Genomic DNA, 22776 nt, shown 5'->3' with positions numbered 1-22776 from the left:
TGCTCCAAGTAAATTGTGCGAGGACATTCTTCGGATTCATTTGACGTCAGCGTTGATCAAATATCAGATTCTCTTCCTATCACTCAGAGGACATTGCTGTGTCAGCAAGGTTAATTTTATCCCATACCCAGATTAAATCTATCCCTCGAATAAAAAGCATTCTCAATTGAGAATCTCCATTTAAAATGGCTTTTAGTCCCGAAGACCAGTCCCAAAATACTTTGAGTGCATTTCTGTTAGCCAGCCCCAGTGAAAATAGTATGTTGAACCCCTAATCAGTGGCTTGTTACACAGACTTCAGTCTATAAGGCTTTCCAGACACAACAGGAGCATCAATAAGCCATACGCATCTGTGACTGAACTGCCATACTTGGAGAAACATCTACTAACAACAACACATTTAACTGAAAAGTAATATGTGCCACTTTACAAGACGTTGTTGTATCATCTTGTAAAAGTTTAATTTGAAATGTGTCAAGCCCTTGTTTTGTTTTCCCTAACTTACTTGTAGGGTTAGAGTCGAGATTTTTACATTGCGATGCTACTCGTCTTTTTGTCCCTTCATTCAGGATACAGGGCACTCCAAGTGGGCTGTCATGTGCCTTTTACTGAGGAGTGGCTTCCGTCTGGCCACTCTACCATAAAGGCCTGATTGGTGGAGTGTTGCAGAGATGGTTGTCCTTCAGGAAGGTTCTCCCATCTCCAGAGGAACTATAGAGCTCTGTCAGAATGACCATGGGGTGGCAGGGTAGCCTAGTGGTTAGAGCGTTGGACTAGTAACCAACAAATCTGTCGTTCTGCCCCTGAACAGGCAGTTAACCCACTGTTCCTAGGCCGTCATTGAAAATAAGAATTTGTTCTTAACTGACTTGCCTAGTTCAATAAAGGTAAAATAAAATATAGTGCCTTCGGAAAGTATTCAGATGGCTTGACTTTTTCCACATTTTGTTACGTTACAGCCTTATTCTAAAATGGATTAAATAAAAATACTCAGCAATCTACACACAATACTCCACAATGACAAAGCAAAAACAGGTTTTTAGATCTTTTTGCAAATTTGTTAAATAAAAAACTGAAATATCTTATTTACATAAGTATTGAGACCCTTTGCTATGAGATTCGAAATTGAGCTCAGGTGCATCCTGTTTTTATTGCATCCTGTTTCTACAACTTGATTGGAATCTACCTGTGGTAAATTTAATTGATTGTACTTGATTTGGAAAGGCCACACTGGTCTATATTAGGTCCCACAGTTGACAGTGCATGTCGGAGCAAAAGCCAAGCCATGAATTCGAAGGACTTGTCCATAGAGCTCATAGATATGATTGTGTTGAAACACAGATCTGGGGAAGGGTACCAAAAAAATTGCTGCCGCATTGAAAGTCCCCCAAAACACAGTGGCCTACATTTTTAAATGGAAGACGTTTGGAACCACCAAGACTCTTCCTATACCTGGCCTCTCGGCCAAACTGAACAATCGGAGGAGAAGGGCCTTGGTCAGGGAGGTGACCAAGAGCCCAATGGTCAATCTGACAGAGCTCTAGAGTTCCTCTGGAGATGGGAGAAACTTCCTGAAGGACAACCATCTCTGCAACACTCCACCAATCAGGCCTTTATGGTAGAGTGGCCAGACGGAAGCCACTCCTCAGTAAAAGGCACATGACAGCCCACTTGGAGTTTGCCAAAAGGCACCTAAAGATCTGAATGCCAAGCGTCACTTCTGGAGGAACCTGGCACCATCACCACGGTGAAGCATTGTGGTGGCAGCATCACGCTGTGGGGATGTTTTTCAGAGGTAGGGACTGGGAGACTAGTCCGGATCGAGGCAAAGATGAGCGGCGCAAAGTACAGAGAGATCCTTGATGAAAACCTGCTCAGGACATCAGACTGGGGCGAAGGTTCACCTTCCAACAGGATAACTTCCCAAAGCACACAGCCAAGACAATGCAGGAGTGGCTTCTGGACAAGACTCTGAATGTCCTTCAGTGGCCCAGCCAGAGCCGGTACTTGAACCCGATCAAATATCTCTGGAGAGACCTGAAAATAGCTGTGCTGCAATGCTCCCCATCCAACCTGATATAGCTTGAGAGGATCTGCAAAGAAGAATTGGAAAAACTCTCCAAATACAGGCGTGCCAAGCTTGTAGCGTCATACCCAAGAAGACTCAAGGCTGTAATCGCTGCCAAAGGTGCTTCAACAAAGTACTGAGTAAGGAATCTGAAAACTTATGTAAATTTGATGTCTGTTTTTATTTTTAATAAATTGTCAAATTCTAAAATCCTGTTTTTGCTTTGTCATTCTGGGGTATTTATAGATTTATGAGGGGAAAAAACCATTTAATACATTTTATAATAAGGCTGTAACCTACCAAAATGTGGAAAAAGTCAAAGGGTGTGAATACTTTCCGAAAGCACTGTAAATCCACAACTCTTAAAGTCTGTGTTCACAGTATATCACAACATAAGACAAATAAAAATTGGTGCTGTTTTTACTGCGAGGTGATGGATAAAAGCTGGCCTCAGCACATGAGCCTGTGTGTCGGGAGGGGAATTTCGCTGGGAATTTCTATCTCCAAGGAGTGTTTATTTAACCGATAAGTGTCTTTTGAAAAGCAATGAATATCATTTTTTTTTGGACAACAGTTTACTGGGCCCTGTAGATAAGATACTGCATCTGGGAATGGATACGGCCCACAGATGACAGTTTGTCCTTGAGACTGGACCAGACGCCAGGGTTTTTGCTGAATCCTCACCTCTCTCTCTTTCCATTTTTCTCTCCTTACTCAATCTCTCTCTGTGTCATGGTCTCTCTCTCTCTCATCTTTATTGCTATCTCTCTATCCATCCATCTCTCCCGATCTCTTTACCTCGGTCCTCTTTCATATTCTCTCGTTTTGTCTACTCTTTCATACTCTCTCACTATTCTCTCTTTATTTATCCCCTTCCCTCTCCGGTGTAACCGGACAGAGCCAGCAAGTCTGTTTTGAAAAATATGAACTAGAAGACAAAAGGAGAGAGTGTTTCCTATGCTGTACTCTGGCAAACCCATGTGTTAAATGTGCATTTCCTTTGCATAACACTCTTAATAGTCATGCAGCGCCATACATACTAGTTGTAGATTCTCCATAGGTGTTGGGGAAAGAATTTACTGTATAGTGTGTGGGTTTGTTCGACGCCACATGTGGGCCCCAAAATTGCCCGCAAGCTTTATTTGATCCGACGCGGACTCAGACAGTGTCAGTCACTGGGGGGCTCTAAGCTCGGCTCTAAGTCGTCTTTCTTAGGAAGCGGTGGGGTGCCCCCAGTCCCCCTCTGTCTGTCTCATGACTGCCCTGTCACCTGGTCTCTCATAAAGTCAGTCTGAAGACTTGTTTTTGTGTCTGACTCTCAGACTTTCAAATTGTCTGTATGCCCTCTCTCGTGTGGTCCTTCTTTCTGTCTCTCTTTCTCATGCCTGCATTGTCACTCAATCTCTCATACAGTCTGTCTGAAGACGTGTTTGTCCATTATTCTGACTCTCTTTCAAGTTGCCTGTCTGTTCATCCCTCTGTTTCATAATCCTGCTGTCTGTTCGTCTTTCCCACAGCGGGGAAAACTAATCAAGCCATCTGCAATGATTGAATTATGTCTGTCTGACACAGAGAGTGAGACAGCGAGAGTCAGGCAATGATTAGCTAAGTTGAACATTAGCTAACTATTGTGGCTGACTCAAACATCCATGTTTTCCAGATCACTGTCAATCCTCCATCAATCATTGACCCAGTTCGTTGTTGACGCCTTCAGTATCTGTCTGCCTTTTGAGGTCACAGGTTCAGAGGTTAAAACGCAAATTATTGACTATAGAGGTTAATTAGTTGTTTTTGGTTGGATTTCAACAAATTATAATTTATCCAATTAATAGTGTTACTTTGAGGGCATCCATTTGATCACATAATGTGATGCAAGGTGATTTGTAGATCGTTGATTCTGCTCTCTCCATGGAATGTAGTGGAGCTCAAACACACACTGTGTGAGTGTGTGGTTTCACTGCTCTGCAGATTGACATTCAATCGCACTTGATCATTACACTGATAACCTGGTAATCGAGAATTAGAGATGTCTGTTCGTTGCCAATAGTGGAAGGGCTATTAGCTACGTGCGAGTGTGCGTGCGTTACTGTACAGAGGGATAGAGTGTCTAAGTCTTGGGGCAGACAGTGAGGAAAAAGAGGGAGACGGCATGATGTGAGAGGGGGAGAGAAAAGGCCAGAGGTGGAGTGGTAAAGAGGAAGAAAAGAGGGGAGGACAGAAAGAATGTAAAAGAGGAGGAGCGACAAACAGTGAGGGAAGGAGGGGGGCAGGTTGGGTGGGAGAGTGGCATAGGGGAGAGAGACAGAAAGAGCATGAGAAGGATAGAGGGAAAGAAAGACATGCAACAAAGAAGTAGTGAGAGGGAGGGGCGACAGAGAGAGAGGGGTCAGCCATGCCTGCCACTCATCACTCACTCCTTAATGACTCTCTTTTTTTCTCTCCCTCTCTCTCTTTTTCCCCCGGGAGTCTCAGCTCGGCCCAGCGGCCAATCAAATGAGGTCATCCAAAGTTCACGACCCCCACTACCACCGTGGTCCCACACAACACCCATCCCTCGTGTGTGTGTGTATTTTATGTGTGTGTGTGTTTTTGTCTGCCAACTTGCTGTTTTTGTTTTTTAAGAAACACATTTTTCAGACATCTGAGAAAATGGCAGGTGTGGGTGGATGTGTCTACAGTACGTGGTTGATGAAAGACTTCTGTCAGTGAAATATTTTGTTTTTCGTTCTTCCTTTATTTGGATATCTTTCAGATCTGCCAGGTAGACCAGATTGTATGTTATGGTGCAATAAGGCATTTTTTTCACTGTTTATTTACAATGATGAATTACACAATAATATATTCTATCGAAACAAAGTCTATTATTGTTTTTGTACTTTTGTTCAGTCTTCTGTGTGTGTACTATGTATTGTTTCGATGCTGGCTCGGTTCCTATTCCTGCTTGCGCAGGGTGTTGACAGACCAGGTGTGTGTGGTACCAGAGTGTCCCATTCCCCATGGCACGGTTTGTCAGCTATCTGGCTCTGGGAAGCGTCAAGCAACGCAACTCAAAGTGAAGCCTTTTCACTCTCTCCCCCTCACACCAAATTTGGGAAACAGCTGGAAAGACCATGAAGATGATTTGTCTCCCTCTGCTAGTGTGTCTGACAGCTTCTGCTGCACCACACACACCCACACACCCACATGCACTCACACTCCCCCTTGAGGAGATGTAAAATGAACAGTCCAATTTGGAGATATTCAGCATATTAAATGAAGTCAGTGTCCCTGGGGTGGATGGAGGGAGATTTGATAGGGTTTAATGGAACCAGTGGAACTTTTCATTATGTGTGTGTGTGTGACCACATTCCTACGTAGGTGTGTGTTCTCAAATATCTCCATGCAGGGTCTTGTATAAAGGGCTGTGATCTCTGGTGCTTGTTGCCAAAAAGGCCCTGATTTCCTTTAGCCCAGCATGGTTGGGTCATACATCACTAAGGGGCCTCCCAGCTCCAGTGGCAGGGGCTGACAGAATGACACGTGTCATTTATCATAGAGGGGCCAGGCCTTGGGAAACTACACAGACTGGACCGCACATGACACTGCCTGAGAACGAGGGAGAGAGACCGAGAGACAGAGGGAGAGAGAAAGAGGGAGAGCTCAGAAAGGGTTGTCTGTACGATACACAGATAGAATACACGTGGACACAGTGAGTAAGTGTCTGTTCGATCCTCTACGTATCCCTCTATCCCTTCTCCTTCTTTCTCTCATTTTCCTCTCTCCCATGCACCCATCCATAACCCCGCTCCTCCTCCCGCCTCTCCCCCTGCGACTTCTCCCTCTTTCCTTCCCTCCATCCCTCCCACCAAGTCACTCGCCTGGACCCCTTTTCATTTGTCTTCATGAGCCTCATTTTTTTTGGATGCCACATGCAAGTTGACAGGCATCACTCACTACTGCCCTCCCTACACACACACACACACACATCGCCCTTCCCGACTTATCCGAGGTCAACCCAGCAGTCACGCTTCTCCATTTTACCTCGTCTCCCCCTGTCTCTTATATCCTCCCACCACCCCCATCAACATTGCAGCCGATGGATGTGTCTTTAAAGCAGGGATTGATTACGGTAGGGGGGCAGTGGATATCGTTGCGATATTCGTGGACACCATTTGGTGTGTATGTGTTCATGGGTGGCACAGTGTGAGTGTGTTAGGTGTGCGTGTTTCCGCGTGGCGCGGTATATAAGTGGCACGGTCGGTGGGCACTTTGAGAAGCTGTACAAAAGTTTAATTGCCAGGGCGGTAAGGTTCTCTTTCGGCTCCATTTCTGAAATGTTCCATAGTCAGCCCTCAGTACGATATTATGTTGTGTTGAGCGATGGTTTCCTTTTTTTTTCTCTCTCTCTCTCTCTCTCTCTCTCTCTCTCTCTCTCTCTCTCTCTCTCCTTCACTTACTGCTTCTCTCTTCTAAGCTGTTATGGATGGTTTACTAAGAGTCATGTCCCTACCCTGGGAAATCTCAACACAGGCGCACACACACCACTGTGAACACACAACATGATACGAACACACAACATGACACAAGCACACAATCGGAGATGTAGGCATTGATCCCCAGTGACGTGGTCTCTTCTGTGAGAGGCCAGTTTGTGATTTAGTGCGTCTCCTTCTTCAGGGGCTCTATCTCGTTCCCCCTCTGCCTCTCTACCTCCCTCTTTTGTCAGTTCACTGTTCACTGTCACGGCCATCAGGAATAGGCCTCCCCCCCCCCCCCCCCACACACACACACACACAAACACTCCCATGTGGGCTGACAGAATTGTTACTCTTTCTTGACCCCCTTTTTAGTTTTTTTTCCCTCGCTTAACTTTCCAGTAACACTTCATTTAAACTGTTTAAATGATGTAGCTTGACAACACAGAGTAATGCTATGTTGTAACAAGGTCTATTTTCTGTCACGTTGTTTGCATTGATATTAATGGAGTTGTCATTGTTTTGTGGAATGTAGACGATGTTCTCATATGATCAGCAAATTCGATTTGGCAATCAGTGTGTCCGTACGCGTGTGTGTGTGTACATGCGTGTGTGTATGTGCGTGCGTGTGTGTATGTGCGTGCGTGCGTGTGTGTATGTGCGTGCGTGCGTGTGTGTACGTACGTACGTGCGTGTGTGTATGTATGCGCGTGTGTGCATGTGTATGTATGTGCATGCGTGTGTGTGTCTTTCCTCTGATCTGACTCATCCACAAGCTGTGTGGGTTTTCCCCGCAGAGACAAGGGGTCAGTTTCAGGGAAGAGTGTGTGTGTGTCCTGTGTGTGTGCATGTTGTTCCTCAGCGGTGTACAGAGCGGACGGCCCATGTAAAATAGAGGGGAAGGCTGAGGGTACAGGGAAGGGTTGATTGATGGGTTATTGTGCAACCAGACATAACTGGTGAGGTCATGGCCTTCACTCACTCACTCACTCACTCACTCACTCACACAACTATTCACTCCCCTGCACTGCCTTTCTCCCATCATAATCCACTTTTTATTTTCTTTCCTTCTCCAGTGTAGTTTTTTTAAAATTAATTTGATCCTGTTTCATTTTGGACTCTTCACTGAATGTAACCATTGAAATAAACACTGTCTCTGACTCCTGAGAAACTCTAGCAAAAGATCTTGCTGCGGCGTTTTTTTTTACGGCCACGCCGATTGGGCAGCAACCAGTGATTATCCAATTAGGGAGCCTCATACAAATTTTTCTCCCTCATGGGAAATATTCACCAAATAAAGTGTGACTGATGCAACAGGGGTCATGGAAAGGTGTATCTGAGCAATACTTTTGTTTTCTCTCCCTTGCCATTTTCTCTCTTGTCCTCTGCAGAAAGAGAGTGATTTATGGTAATTATCGTCTTTGGGGTCATCCATCAACCTGTTGTTGCTAGGCGATGGGAGCAGCTGTTGTTTGGGCCAGGGAAATTCCACTGTCAGGGGGCAGGCAGTACACAGGTGACTTCAGGGGGAGATTTAAAGGGACAGGCCCCATTTTTGTTTTGTTCTTTTTCCCAGAGAACTCTTGTGCATGTTGATTTCAGTTTGTTTTAATCTGTTTTTTTGTTTGTTTAGTCAGTGCAGAGAAAAGACTAGGATAGATAGAAACAGTAAGGACTGAATTTCGTCAAGCTCCCAGGAATCCCTTGAAGTCAAACAATGCCTGTGGAATAAAGAGGTAGATAGTGATACAACGATGATTCAATTTGACCCTACCATTGGCAAAGACATCGGGGAATGAGGGAAGATGGTCAATGCAGCTGGTCTATGAAAATGCTTATCCTAGAACCTGTTGTGTATGAATTCAAATGTACTACACTAAGCGAAGCATGAGTGCTTATAGTGGCACCAGAAGCACTCCAATGTTGCCTTTAACCTTTCCAAAACCATCCGTTTTTCAATGTAGCTCTTCAGAAATAACTATGTGACGCAGAGGCTTCACTAACTGTAATAGCTAAACCTTCCAGGCGGTTTCTCCCAAAGCTTAACCAAGTGGGTGTGAGGCTACACTAACGCTCAGCTAACATTAGCAAAACGTTAGGACTTTTTGGTTGCATTATTTCGAGAAGCGGCAATAATGGGGGCAGAGGCTATACTAGTCTCTATGTTCTGTAGCATTCAGCTAAGATTAGCGAAACGTTGCGACTTTGTAGTTACATGGGTTTCAACAGAAGCAGCCAGCCAGATGGGGGTTGGCTCTGCAGTGCTTATGATATAATGGCCATTGTCTCATCTCTGAGCAGCCTGGAGTTGACAGTGGGGGGGAAAGGTGATTTATTGACTGCAACCGTCGCTATGGCTGCTCAAAGCTGGCTCCCAGGGAACATGGACAAACAGAGAGGGAGGGGAGAAAGGAGAGAGGGAGAACAGGGAAGAAGGAGAGAGACTGTACTGCAATGCAGGAGCGAAGAGCAGGGGAGTAAAATGACTGATTATCAGAAGTTTATTTGTGAAATTCAAAATTGTTTGTTTGTAGTTAACTGATTCAGCAAAGAATAAAGCAAATAACTTTAAGGTTTCATACTGCTTGTTGTTAGTTTAAACAAAATTATAATACCCACAATGTCTTCACGTATATGAACAAACAGGTATGTTGTTAATTTGTTATGAAGAGTAATGGAGTTATATTTACCTAGGATCAACATTTTTTACCCCCCTCTCCAACTGGCTCGGATATTGCTTAGTTCAAGTCATGCGTTCTCCGAAACATGACCTGCCAAACCACGCTCCTTAACACCCGCCGGCTTAACCCGGAAGCCAGCCGCACCCATGTGTCGGAGGAAACAACGTTCAACTGATGACAAAGATCAGCCTGCAGTTAGCTGGCCCGCCACAAGGAGTCGCTAGAGCACGATAAGCCAAGTGAAGCCCCCCGGCCAAACCCTCCCCAAACTCAGACGACGCTGGGCCTATTGTGCGCCGGCCTATGAGACTCCTGGTCACGGCCGGTTGTGACACAGCCTGGGATCGAACCTGGGTCGGTAGTGATGTCTAAAGCACCGCGATGCAGTGCCCTAGACCGTTGTGCCACTTGGGAGGCCCCAAGATCAACAATTACAAACATCAACAAAAAATAAAAACATAAATAACTTAATTTACATAAGTATTCAGACCCTTTTCTATAAGACTCGAAATTGAGCTCAGGTACTGTATCCTGTTTCCATTGATCATCCTTTAGCTGTTTCAACAACTTGATTGGAGTCCCCCTGTTGTAAATTCAATTGATTGGACATGATTTGGAAAGGCACACACCTGTCTATACAAGGTCCCACAGTTTACAGTTCATGTCACAGCAAAAACGAAGCCATGAGGTCGAAGGAATTGTCATAGAGCTCCGAGACAGGATTGTGTCGAGGCACAGATCTGGGGAGGTGATATTCCTCTTCTGGTGTACTAATACTTTTCACTGTACATCTACACACCAGTCTGTATCCTTTTAACTGTGAGTAATGCGCTAATTGAGCCCATCAATTATTCAACGATCACTCCAAAGCTCTTGCCGCGTCTGGGATTGTCAATGCTGTGTGGTTTGAATGGCTATTGGAAATGTGTTAGTAGTTAGGCCTAGTATTACCTCCGTTAAGAGGTTTGCATAGTTGTTTCATTTTCAACTAATGAAACCGTGGTGGTCAAGGTGAACTTTTCCCCATGACTAAGAACTTGTGATGGAAGACGTACTTGTTCATGTTGCTGTGAGTAAAGTTGTCATGGTGGTCAGGATAAGTCATGTCGGACTTATCTCCCTCTTCTGGACAGGGACATAAGAGTGAACTGACAGAACTCCCCCCTCCACAACCCAATAGTCCAGTCACCTCACCTTAGCGACCCCCCCCCCCCCTCCCCCCCCCCCATTGTTTGAAGCTAATGTAAACCGCTCTGTCTATATGACCCATTTTAGCAGGTCATTAGCATAATTTGGTTGTGGCCAGCAAGTGCGCGTACTGCAGATGACAGGGAAAGTGTGCTACACAACCTTAAAAAATATATATCTATTATCGGACGAAGTAGACTTTACATTTGGGTGTGTGTGAGATGGAGAGAGAGAGAAAGGTGGATGAGAAGGTACAAATGCGTTATACATTTGATACCATGCTACAGGTGTATAATATCAAATTATCTTAATACAACTTTTGTATCTTTTAATATCTATTTACAAAAAACAGGCAGAAATGTTATGTATGAACACAAATTTGGCTTAAATGATGATCATTTTAGTGAATTGAATAGAAAATAAACATGATTTTCCTCCACCTCCGGACATTTTGGAAAGCCGAGGAGATGAATTTGCACGGCCTGCTGGAATGGTACAACAGCTATTGGAGGCCCTGCAGGTATTGTGCCATATGGTCAATTATTCCACATGGGCAGGGGGAAGGGGGGGCTGGGAACTGTGAGCAGATTTTTATAAGCAGGCAGTTGAGGGGAAATCAGATATTAATTTAGAGCGACCACTCCACAAGATCCACGGCAAACAAAATCAATGTCACTTTATACTGGGCGGGGTCCATATAGAACAAGCCTCAGAACTTCAAAGGCCCCCACTTTTGATGAGGCTGGGATAAAGTTTAATCTGTCTTGAGGCAAAAAAAAAGGCAGTGGACATAATCACAACAATAATGCTAATCAGTGAATGGGTAACTCCCTAAGCATGGGTTGTATGATGGAAAAAGATGGGTGAAAACTGAATGCTCTTTCCTGGTATAGTTTGTTCCTGGGCATATCGAGGAGGCAAATTTGGTTTGAAATCGCAAAAAATAATGTTAAAGGAGATTGTACAGCAACAGCAGTCATGTACTAAAAAAACAGAGGTTCCTCACCATTACAGTAAATAAGATGCCCAAAAAATAGGATGCCCTGTGGCCTTTTTCTTCTTTTTTTGAACAAAGGGAACGACTATGAGAATCATCTCGAAATGAAAACTAAGTTGTCGACCCTTTTACACACAGGCGTAAATGAAAAGGCAGTTTTTCCTCGGTTAGCCTTAGCGAACGTAGGCAGTAGGCCTTAACGCCAGCTTGCTTTAGCGAGCGCTTGGAACAGACAGCAGCATCACGCCACCCAGGCCTGTGCAGCAGTGGCTGTCCCGGTGAAGAAGAAAGAGGGAGAAGGAGAGAGGGAGGAAAAGACATGCCCCCTGACGTGCGGTGCATTACCATAATTGGCTTTTCTACATGATAGGACAGAGGAAATAATAATGTCATTTTATTTACAGCCAGTCCCACTGTCCCCCCCTCTCTCGCGCGCACACACACACACACATGCACACATCGTGCAGGTCAAATGACACACACTGATCAGGCCTGTCCAAAGCCATCACAGCTAAGTGGCAGCGAGTGGAGGGCCCGGTGACAAAGCAAAGCAGAGAGAGAGAGGAATAAGACTGGCCACGTTTCGGCCCCCATTTTGAAGGGCGTCTAAACGGCGACTCGGTTGCCGGTCTGGAATAGCAGAGAGCCCGACACGGGCTAAATCAGCGGAGTGAGAGCAGGAGGAATTGGACATTAGTACCGCAAATGACTGCCGGGATTGGCCCTCTTCTCCGAGACAGAGTAAATAAATATGGAGGGGTGTGTGTGTGTGTGTAACATGTGTGTGAGTTGCAATTCGGTGGTGCTGCTTCTCGCTCAACTGCTCTCGCTCCCTGTCTCACATTGTTTCCCTCACGATAGCTTTGGTTAAGTTTGACACCAGCCAAATGGTGTAACCCCTGCGCCCTGTGACAGATAGATAGTGTTACGGGTTTAAGTGACAGATTTGCGCAAGAGAAACGAGCCAGGAAGAATATATATGAAGGGACTCCATTTTTCAGACGTTATATAGAGAGAGAAACTGCCAGCTCTCTCTCGGGAAAGCAAAACTTAATTTTAGTCTAATTTGTTTTGAAGCAGAGGGGCCTGTCTCGCCGGTTGATTCTCAAGTTGTTCCGATGCAATGTTTGAGCGTGTCAACACATTAGTGCATGTGAGTGAAAGCACAGCTAGTTGGGAATTCACTGTGCATGCTATCACAAACACATTGCCATATAGACAATGCAGAAACAGTACTGTAAGAGGACAATGGTTATTTTTATGTTTATCCATGACAGATAACAATGTCTTTGATGAATGCAGTATTATATTTAAGCAATAAGGCCCGAGGAGGTGTGGTACATGCCCGATATACCACAGCTAAAGGCTGTTCTTAAAGAGTGCCTGGACACAGCCCTTAGCTGTGGTATATTGGCCATATATCACAACCCCCTGAGGTGCCTTATTGCTATTATAAACTGTTTACCAACATAATTTGTGCACTAAAATAAGTGTTTTGTCATACCTGCGGTATACGGTCTGATATACCACGCCTGTCAGCCAATCAGCTTTCAAGGCTCAAACCACCCAGTTTATAAAACAGATTTGAGCTTGGCATAGAGAAGGCTTGTACATGTTTGCATATGCGTGACTGTATGAATGTCTGTCTGTTTTTGTCTATGTACTGTAAACTTGTGTGTGTGTGTGCGTGCGACAGTGACAGTAAAGGCCCGGTAGTGTCCTGCCGAGGTGTCACCTGTCTGGAGGAAGCCTGTGCCAAAGTGACAGGCTCGTCTCTGGATGCAGATGGCCTCGCTCTCCCTTTCCTCTCCACAGCTGTCACACGTCCCCTCTGTGTTTGACGCACACACACATTTGCACACACACATACTAACACGCACACGTCATTGACACTGACACATGAACGTACTGAGACACACAAACACACAGGGACAGGCCTGATGGATACGTACAGAATATCTCCCTAGCACACCAGGTGGATAGATACGCATAGATGCTTACAAACCCACCCACGCTCACTCACATACACGCACACAAACCTTTCATTTTTATCTCGCTGCCTCAGGTTACAGTCGATTTCACATCTGACCCACCCAAAGACAGACAAACTCAAGACTCTCTTGTTCACACCTCTGTCAGCTAACACCTAACCAAATCGTCTTTCCTTTTTTTGTCTTTACAAACATATTTTCCTCTTCCATTCTCTGTGACAGCACAAAGTGGGCTTATTTTTCTTTTTCTCTTTTGTTGACTGACAACCACAACAGACGTCCTCCCCCTATTTGAATCCTTCCTCTCCCTCTCTCCATTGTTCTGAGTGAGGCTTGAAAGCGGGCGGCTCAACGCGCCTTGTCAGCATCTCCCCATCACTGATTGCCTTATTAGCCACCGGTGACACCAGGAGCTTTTTTGATTTTATTTATTTTTTACACAGATGGCAAAAAAGGAGGGAGCGAAGAAGAAATGATGTTGTTTTTTTCTTTCGCTGAAAGAAAAGGCTTGTTGGTGGACACTGACACCCACCACCCTCACACTGACACCCACCACCCTCACACTGGCACCACCACCCTCACACTGACACCACCACCCTCACACGGACACCCACCACCCTCACACTGACACCCACCACCCTCACACTGGCACCACCACCCTCACACTGACACCACCACCCTCACACGGACACCCACCACCCTCACACTGACACCCACCACACTGACACCCACCACCCTCACACTGACACCCACCACCCTCACACTGGCACCACCACCCTCACACTGACACCACCACCCTCACACGGACACCCACCACCCTCACACTGACACCCACCACCCTCACACTGACACCCACCACCCTCACACTGACACCCACCACCCTCATACTGGCACCACCACCCTCATACTGGCACCACCACCCTCACACTGACACCACCACCCTCACACTGACACCACCACCCTCACACGGACACCCACCACCCTCACACGGACACCCACCACCCTCACGCTGACACCACCACCTTCACGCTGACACCCACCACCCTCTTGCTGACACCACCACCTTCACGCTGACACCCACCGCCCTCACGCTGACACCCACCGCCCTCACGCTGACACCCACCGCCCTCACGCTGACACCCACCGCCCTCACGCTGACACCCACCGCCCTCACGCTGACACCACCACCTTCACGCTGACACCCACCACCCTCTTGCTGACACCACCACCTTCACGCTGACACCCACCACCCTCACACTGACACCCACCACCCTCACACTGACACCCACCACCCTCATACTGGCACCACCACCCTCATACTGGCACCACCACCCTCACACTGACACCACCACCCTCACACTGACACCACCACCCTCACACGGACACCCACCACCCTCACACGGACACCCACCACCCTCACGCTGACACCACCACCTTCACGCTGACACCCACCACCCTCTTGCTGACACCACCACCTTCACGCTGACACCCACCGCCCTCACGCTGACACCCACCGCCCTCACGCTGACACCCACCGCCCTCACGCTGACACCCACCGCCCTCACGCTGACACCCACCGCCCTCACGCTGACACCACCAACTTCACGCTGACACCCACCACCCTCTTGCTGACACCACCACCTTCACGCTGACACCCACCACCCTCACACTGACACCCACCACCCTCACACTGACACCCACCACCCTCATACTGGCACCACCACCCTCATACTGGCACCACCACCCTCACACTGACACCACCACCCTCACACTGACACCACCACCCTCACACGGACACCACCACCCTCACACGGACACCCACCACCCTCACGCTGACACCACCACCTTCACGCTGACACCCACCACCCTCTTGCTGACACCACCACCTTCACGCTGACACCCACCGCCCTCACGCTGACACCCACCGCCCTCACGCTGACACCCACCGCCCTCACGCTGACACCCACCGCCCTCACGCTGACACCCACCGCCCTCACGCTGACACCCACCGCCCTCACGCTGACACCCACCGCCCTCACGCTGACACCCACCGCCCTCCCGCTGACACCCACCGCCCTCCCGCTGACACCCACCGCCCTCCCGCTGACACCCACCGCCCTCCCGCTGACACCCACCGCCCTCCCGCTGACACCCACCGCTCTCCCGCTGACACCCACCGCTCTCCCGCTGACACCCACCGCTCTCCCGCTGACACCCACCGCTCTCCCGGTGACACCCACCGCCCTCCCGCTGACACATGATTTGACACGGACGGTTTCCGAGGGGGAGGCAGCAGTCTGGGGATGTCGGGGGAAGTACGTGTTTGGGGTGTGTGTGTGTGTATGTGGGGGGATCTAGGCTGAGGTGTAGGTGTGTGTGTGCAGGAAAAGACTGGCATTGTTTTTAGAAGTGTAAGGTTCTCTTGTCTGTCTCTTCTGTCAAGGCGTTCCCTCTTTACCCACTCTGCTCAGTCAGAGCTAAGGGTAATTATAGTGGAGACGCTAATTGATTTTTTTGGGGGTGTGTTGCTTAGTGTGATGAGCTATTTGGAGACAGTGAGAGAGTAAGAGTGATGGGAGAGTTGTCAGTGCTTTGAGGTACTCAACCAAACGCTCCAATGAAGTGAAATACGGAATGCTCTTGGCAATGGATGCACTTTTGACATTTTTTGTTGTGGTCAGTTCTTTAATTGGATTATATGTGGAAGGGTGTGATGTGGGGCTCTGTGATATGCCTAGTTGTAGTACCGGACAGATAGATTTCAGGTATTATGTGAGCAAAATAGTATTACCTTTTGTGTGTATACAGTACACGCTACAGTTGATGTTCATACACATTTATATCAACACACACACACACTAGTCACAGTTGCTTATGGCCCTCCAGCTTCTCTCAGGCAGCAGTAAATGGCAGCTCACAAACATCAGGTATTATGTCTTCTCCGATTATGGGCCTGAGCGGCATGCGCAGTTCAGGAGCTGACAGCACATCTGCTTCCTCGCTAGAGACTGATACTGGCACCTTGGACAAGCATCTTATGGGGAAGGATAGAGTGAACTGCCCGAGCACTGTCTCCATCTGTCTGTCTCTGTATCGCTTTCACTCGCTCTTTCCCCCTCGCTCTCTCTGTCCGTTTTTCTATTTACAGTATTTCTCCTTTACCAGTATGGAACATACGTAATGTAGATACAGCACATTTTCATATCGAGTGAAACGTGACATGGTTTTGTGAAATTGGAACACATTTGATTGTTGGAAATGTGTTCCTCTACAATTTTTTATTTGCTACCTAGTGCCGTTTAGAGACAGTTGAAGTCTGACATTGTCTCAAAGTCCAGAGGGCCTGGATTTCTACTTGAGAGACGGTTGACGCTGGTTATAGGCTTGTTCTCAAAGTAAAAGGTCTGCCATGATTCCTGCTTGGCTACAGGGGTTGCAATCACATGTTGTCTTCCATTAAAGATAACCAGCCGGGCAGCTGAACAACACAGGTAGTGCCTTGTTAAGTACTCAGTCACGTGGCTTTCATTCACTTTCCTTAATGGTCATTAAATAAATGGTGTGTCTTTTCTATCTTGTTGTGGCCTGACAAAGAGTTCCGTTATTCCCTTTTCAGGGCTGACAACACTTAAAAGTGTAAATGCCAGAGGAAAAGGCAGTTTCATTAGACACATACCATAGCCATGCTGTTGTTACCTATTATATCTTCTTTATCTGATGAAAGGCCACATAAGGACAGCCTGATTGTTGTTTTTTTGTGTTGAAGAAAAAATAACTGGTGTCGTTTTTCCGCAATTCAGATTATTATTATTTTTAAATAGTGCACTTCAAATTAGTATGTAGATGAACCTTGATATAAGAGTCTGTGTAGAGAAAGTATACTCAGTCACACCCTCATCCTCTATGGGTAACATTCTGTCCCCCCCCCCCCCCCCGGAAGCAGCCACACTCCGCTCCCTGAGAACTAGTACACCATGGATGGTGACAGCATGTCATGTCATTTCCACCGGCGATTTCTACGCGCCACGCTGTGAGGAGTCCACTGCCTATGCCAACTCTATGCCAGCCCAGCCGAGGGCCTGGCATGCTCGCCCACTTATTGCACACTTGACGGGCAGGGTGTGAGTGGCACAGTGGTAGCAGAGACTGGATCAAACTCAGAGAGAGTCAGTGCCCTCCAACTAGATGAGGAAGCCATTTTAGTACATGAACCGGCTTGTGGCTGTTGTGGTCACCTTTTCACTGGGCAGTCTAATCATTTGAAGGATAGGATTTAGGACTGTGAACCTTTTTTGTATTCAACAGTGTACATCAAAATGATATAGTGTATGATAACTTGGAGTTAAGACGTCAAGGCACTACAAAGCAACAAACATGAGAGTTCTAACATACTGTATGTAGGCTACTGACCTTTTTTGTCAAGTGGACTCTGTGTTGATTAATATACATCTTCTGCTTTGGGAACTGGTTTTCCATCATGTAGAATTTTGCTTGTGTCCCTAGTTTTTGAACTCAAGGGGAAATATTTATCTTGCTCATCTGTGTTCTCCTTTACCCTTGCTGAGCCGTAATGTTCGATACCTTCGTTAGGCCGCACAGTGAAGGGGACTATCTATCATAGTCAAGATATCGATGTTTGCCACTTTATAATTGCAAAGCTGTGTCCTCCGCCAGGACTATTGACAAAAATCTCTTAAGAATCACGACACTCACCCACTCTTTACACATTCAGAGATACACGCATGCGTGCGTGGTATACACACATTAAACGCACATTATGGGATGCAAACATCGAGAATCTTTATACACATCAGGTGGACACATCTGATCAATTTGAGTGGTGCCATTAGGAATGTTCTGCCCCGATGAGTTGCCTGATGTCCCTTTTTTCTCTCATCTTGTGTTTTTCAGCTTATGGGGACGAGGACGAATTTAAGGCTGATGACAAGATCGATGAGGAGCACCTGCAAGATGATGGTCTCTCCTTGGATGGACAGGATGGCGAGTACCTCTGCAACGAGGATGACGATGCCGGGGACCAATTCAGCTTCCAGAACTCCCCGTTCAGCAATGGCACCAACCCCGACGCTGGCTACGCTTCTCCTCTCAGCGACACCAGCGACCAACTTATCGACTTCCAGAGCACACGCTCCAAGGACGGACTGGATAAGGAGGAGGCAGCCAGAGGAGGAGTAGACCACCTAAAGATCCCCAATGGCCTGTCTCTGCAGGACAGCCTGGCGCAGATGAAAGCTGTCTATGCAAACCTGATCTCGGACGCCTCTTGGTCCAGCATCACCAAGGACATGCTAAGAAGTAACAGCAACAGCAACAAGGTCATCAGTGTGATCAGCAACAGCAATGGAAGCAGCCACAAGGGGAGCAACGGTATCGCCAACAGTAATACTATCAGACTTGTGAACAATAATAACCACACCAACAGCAGCAGTAACACCTCTGCCCCTACCAACACTACCAGCAACACTACCGCTACAAGCACCGCTAACACTAACAACAATGGCACTGGTGTCAGCACTGGCAGCACCGGTGGAGTGACCTACGACTGGCACCAAGCGGCTTTGGCCAAAACCCTGCAGCATACACCATATAATCTCCTCCCCGAGCCGAGCCTCTTCAGCACTGTGCAGCTGTACCGGCAGAACAACAAGCTCTACGGTCCGGTGTTCACCGGTGCCAGCAAGTTCCGGTGCAAGGACTGCAGCGGAGCCTATGACACGCTGGTTGGGCTCACTGTACACATGAATGAGTCAGGCCACTACCGTGATGACAACAAGGACAAGGAGGAGGAGCGGGGAAAGAGGTGGTCCAAGCCACGTAAACGCTCCCTCATGGAGATGGAAGGCAAGGAGGACGCTCAAAAGGTTCTCAAGTGCATGTACTGCGGCCATTCCTTTGAATCCCTACAGGACCTGAGTGTCCACATGATCAAAACAAAACACTACCAGAAAGTGCCTCTCAAAGAACCCATGCCAGCTCTCACCTCAAAGCTGGTGCCACCTACCAGAAAAAGAGCATTTCAGGACTTGGTGTCCCCGTGCTCACCAGAGTCTGTCACACCTGGTGTACACCTGGGGGAGACCACGAAAGACCAGAAAGTGGTTAACCCCTATGTCACAGCGAATAACCGCTACGGCTACCAAAATGGCGCCAGTTACACCTGGCAGTTTGAGGCTCGCAAGGCCCAGATCCTCAAATGCATGGAGTGCGGGAGTTCCCACGACACCCTGCAACAACTGACAGCCCACATGATGGTCACAGGACACTTTTTGAAAGTGACCAACACAGCATCCAAAAAGGGGAAGCAGCTGGTGTTTGACCCCCTGGTTGAGGAAAAGATGCAGTCCATTCCTCTCCCGCCGACCTCTACACGACTCCCTGCGCCCAATGTGAAGTCACAGCCCGATTCTCTTCTCCTGCACTCCTCGCACACTGAAGAGAAAAGGGAGGAACACGAGGAGAAAATGGAGATGAGTGAACCAGAGAATAAGATCAAAGAAGAGAAAGAGGATCTGACTGAGAAAAGTGAGAAAACTGGCAAGGCTGGACATTACAAGTATCTCACAGAGGAAGACCTGGAAGAGACTCCCAAAGGAGGTCTGGATATCCTGAAGTCCTTAGAGTTCACAGTGTCAAGTGCAATCAGCAAGGCCCAGACTGGGACGCCCACCTGGGGTGGTGCTGGCTACCCTAGCATCCACGCTGCCTACCAGCTCCATGGGTCTCTGAAGTCCTCCATGCAGAGTGTCCAGGTGGTTCAACCCTTGTTCAGCACTAGCAGCTTGAAGGTGATGTCCTCTGACTCCAGCAATCTGATCCATTCACCAATCAGCCATTCCCCACCTCCAAGCCACAAGAACAATGTGCTGGCCATGGAGGAGCTGGTGGAAAAAGTCACAGGGAAGGTCTCTGTGAAGAAGGAGAAGGACGAGAAGGCGTCAGAAAACAAATGCAAAGTGAGCTCTACCAAGTCACCGTCCCCACTGTCCAAGGAGAGGAAGGGGTCACCCATGCCGGATAGCCTCAACAAGCCGGTGAAAAACATTGATGTAGAAGATAAGAGCGAGCCTAGAAGCAGAGAGGGAGAGGCAAAAGACGGCAAAGCGGATCCGCCAATGAAGAACGGAGCAGATGTGCCAAAAACGGTAGCCAGCAATGGCTGTAACGGCTTGGGAATCATCACGGATCATTCACCTGAGCAGTCGTTTGTCAACCCCCTCAGTGCGTTGCAGTCCATCATGAACAATCACTTGGGAAAGGCCTCGAAGACAGCCACCCCCTTTCTAGACCCTCTGGCAATGCTGTACAAGATCAGTAACAACATGATGGAGAAGCCCATGAACAACTCCAATCAGGTCAAGCAAGTTGAGTCAATCAATCGATTCTATGACAATGATGACCAACCCATGGACTTGACAAAATCCAAAAACACAAATGGACGCACTGCTAACAGCACCTCCACTACGCCGAACAACAATAGCAACTGTAATACCAATAACAGCAACAGGCCTATTCTCTCAAGCTTGTCTGAATCTCTCTCGTCCCCTTTACGGGAAAATGCTTTGATGGACATCTCCGACATGGTCAAGAACCTGACCGGCCGTCTGACACCGAAATCCTCCACCCCATCCTCCATCTCTGAGAAATCTGACGCGGACAACAGCGCCTTCGAGGAAGGCTTGGAGGAGCTCTCTGCATTCCAGAAAAGGAAAGGCCGGCAGTCCAACTGGAATCCTCAGCACCTCCTCATCCTTCAGGCCCAGTTCACCTCCTGTCTCCGGGAGACGGCTGACGGCAAGTTCGTCATGACTGACTTAGGCCCCCAGGAGCGGGTCCATATCTGCAAGTTCACTGGTCTCTCCATGACCACGATCTCCCATTGGCTGGCCAATGTCAAGTACCAGCTGAGGCGGACAGGCGGGACAAAATTCCTGAAAAACATTGACTCGGGCCATCCCCTGTTTCTCTGCAGTGACTGTGCCTCTCAGTTTAGGACTCCTTCCTCTTACATAAATCATTTGGAGTCCCACTTAGGCTTCAGCATGAAGGACATCTCAAAGCTTTCCATAGATCACCTTAGAGAGCAGCAGGCAGTTACCAGAATGATAACGGAGAAAACGTTCAGTTCCCTGGGACTTAATGAGGAAGACTCATGCTCTGTATTTCAGTGCAAGCTGTGCAATCGGACCTTTGTCAGCAAGCATGCAGTCAAACTGCACCTTAGCAAAACGCATGGCAAGTCTCCGGAGGACCACCTCATCTTTGTCACTGAACTAGAAAAGTTTGATAAAGCATAAATGAGCTGGACAAAAGCTGATGATATGACTGATTACTGAACCGTTGCACTATATCTCAATACTGCACTGCATCTTAACTGAGACTTTGGAATCAGTCCGAAGTAACTGCTGTCATAAAACTGGGCCATGTTCTGTTTTGGATTTTATTTAATTTTTAAATTGAACACACATTTTTGCAGATTATTTATATGATCTTTTTTCTGTGCATGTTTTTCAGTGAATTAAAGAGATACTTTGGGATTTTGGCAATGAGGCTACTTACCTACTTCCCCAGAGTCCGATGAACTTGTGGATACCATATTTATGCTTCTGTGTCCAGTATGGAGGAAGTTTGAGGTAGTTTTCGAGCCAATGCTACCTAGTGTTAGCGCAATGACTGGAAGTCTGTGAGTATCTGCTAGCATGCTAGTTCATCTGACTCTGGGGAAGTACACTGAACAAAAATATGAACGCGACATGTAAAGTGTTGGTCCCATGTTTCATGAGCTGAAATAAAAGATCCATGAAATGTTCCATACAAACAAAAATATTATTTAAAAAATGCTGTGCGCACATTTGTTTACATCCCGGTTAGTGAGTATTTCTCTTTTGCCAAGATAATCCATCTACCTAACAGGTGTGGCATATCAAGAAGCTGATTAAACAGCATGATCATTACACAGGTGCACCTTGTGGTGGGGACAATAAAAGGACACTCTAAGATGTGCCATTTAATCACATAATGCCACAGATGCCCCAAGTTTTGAGGGAGTGTGCAATTGGCATGAATGTCCACCAGAGCTGTTGCCAGATTTTTCATATCTCCACCATAAGCCAACCTCCAATGTTGTTTTAGAGAATGTAGCAGTTTGTCCAACTGGCCTCACAACCACAGACAAAGTGTAACAACGCCAGCCTAGGACCTCCACATACAGCCTTACCTGTCGGATTGTCTGGGAGGGGTATTTCTGTCTGTGAGGAACAACTCATTCTGGTTGGCTGGGCCTGGCTTCCATGTAGCCCACCCATGCCTAGTAATGTGAAATCCATCGATTAGCGCCTAATGAATTTATTTAAATTGACTGATTTCCGTATTATTGAAC

The 22776-nt window shown here is 47.2% G+C and overlaps 1 protein-coding gene across 1 annotated transcript in view; it reads left to right on the top strand.

The window, feature by feature from the left end:
• LOC110496330 (teashirt homolog 1) overlaps window positions 1–22178 on the top strand; it is a 29076-nt gene extending 6898 nt beyond the window's left edge. The window contains exon 2 of the mRNA XM_021572155.2: window positions 18291–22178. Coding sequence (XP_021427830.2) covers window positions 18291–21694 — 3404 coding nt within the window. The 3' untranslated portion in view covers window positions 21695–22178. The remainder of the gene's footprint in view (window positions 1–18290) is intronic.
• Window positions 22179–22776: the final 598 nt, after the last annotated feature.

Source organism: Oncorhynchus mykiss, chromosome 18 (assembly GCF_013265735.2).
Source record: "Oncorhynchus mykiss isolate Arlee chromosome 18, USDA_OmykA_1.1, whole genome shotgun sequence".
Lineage (NCBI taxonomy): Eukaryota > Metazoa > Chordata > Actinopteri > Salmoniformes > Salmonidae > Oncorhynchus > Oncorhynchus mykiss.
Note: the sequence above shows the minus strand (reverse complement) of the source record. Positions and strands in the feature narration are given on the sequence as shown.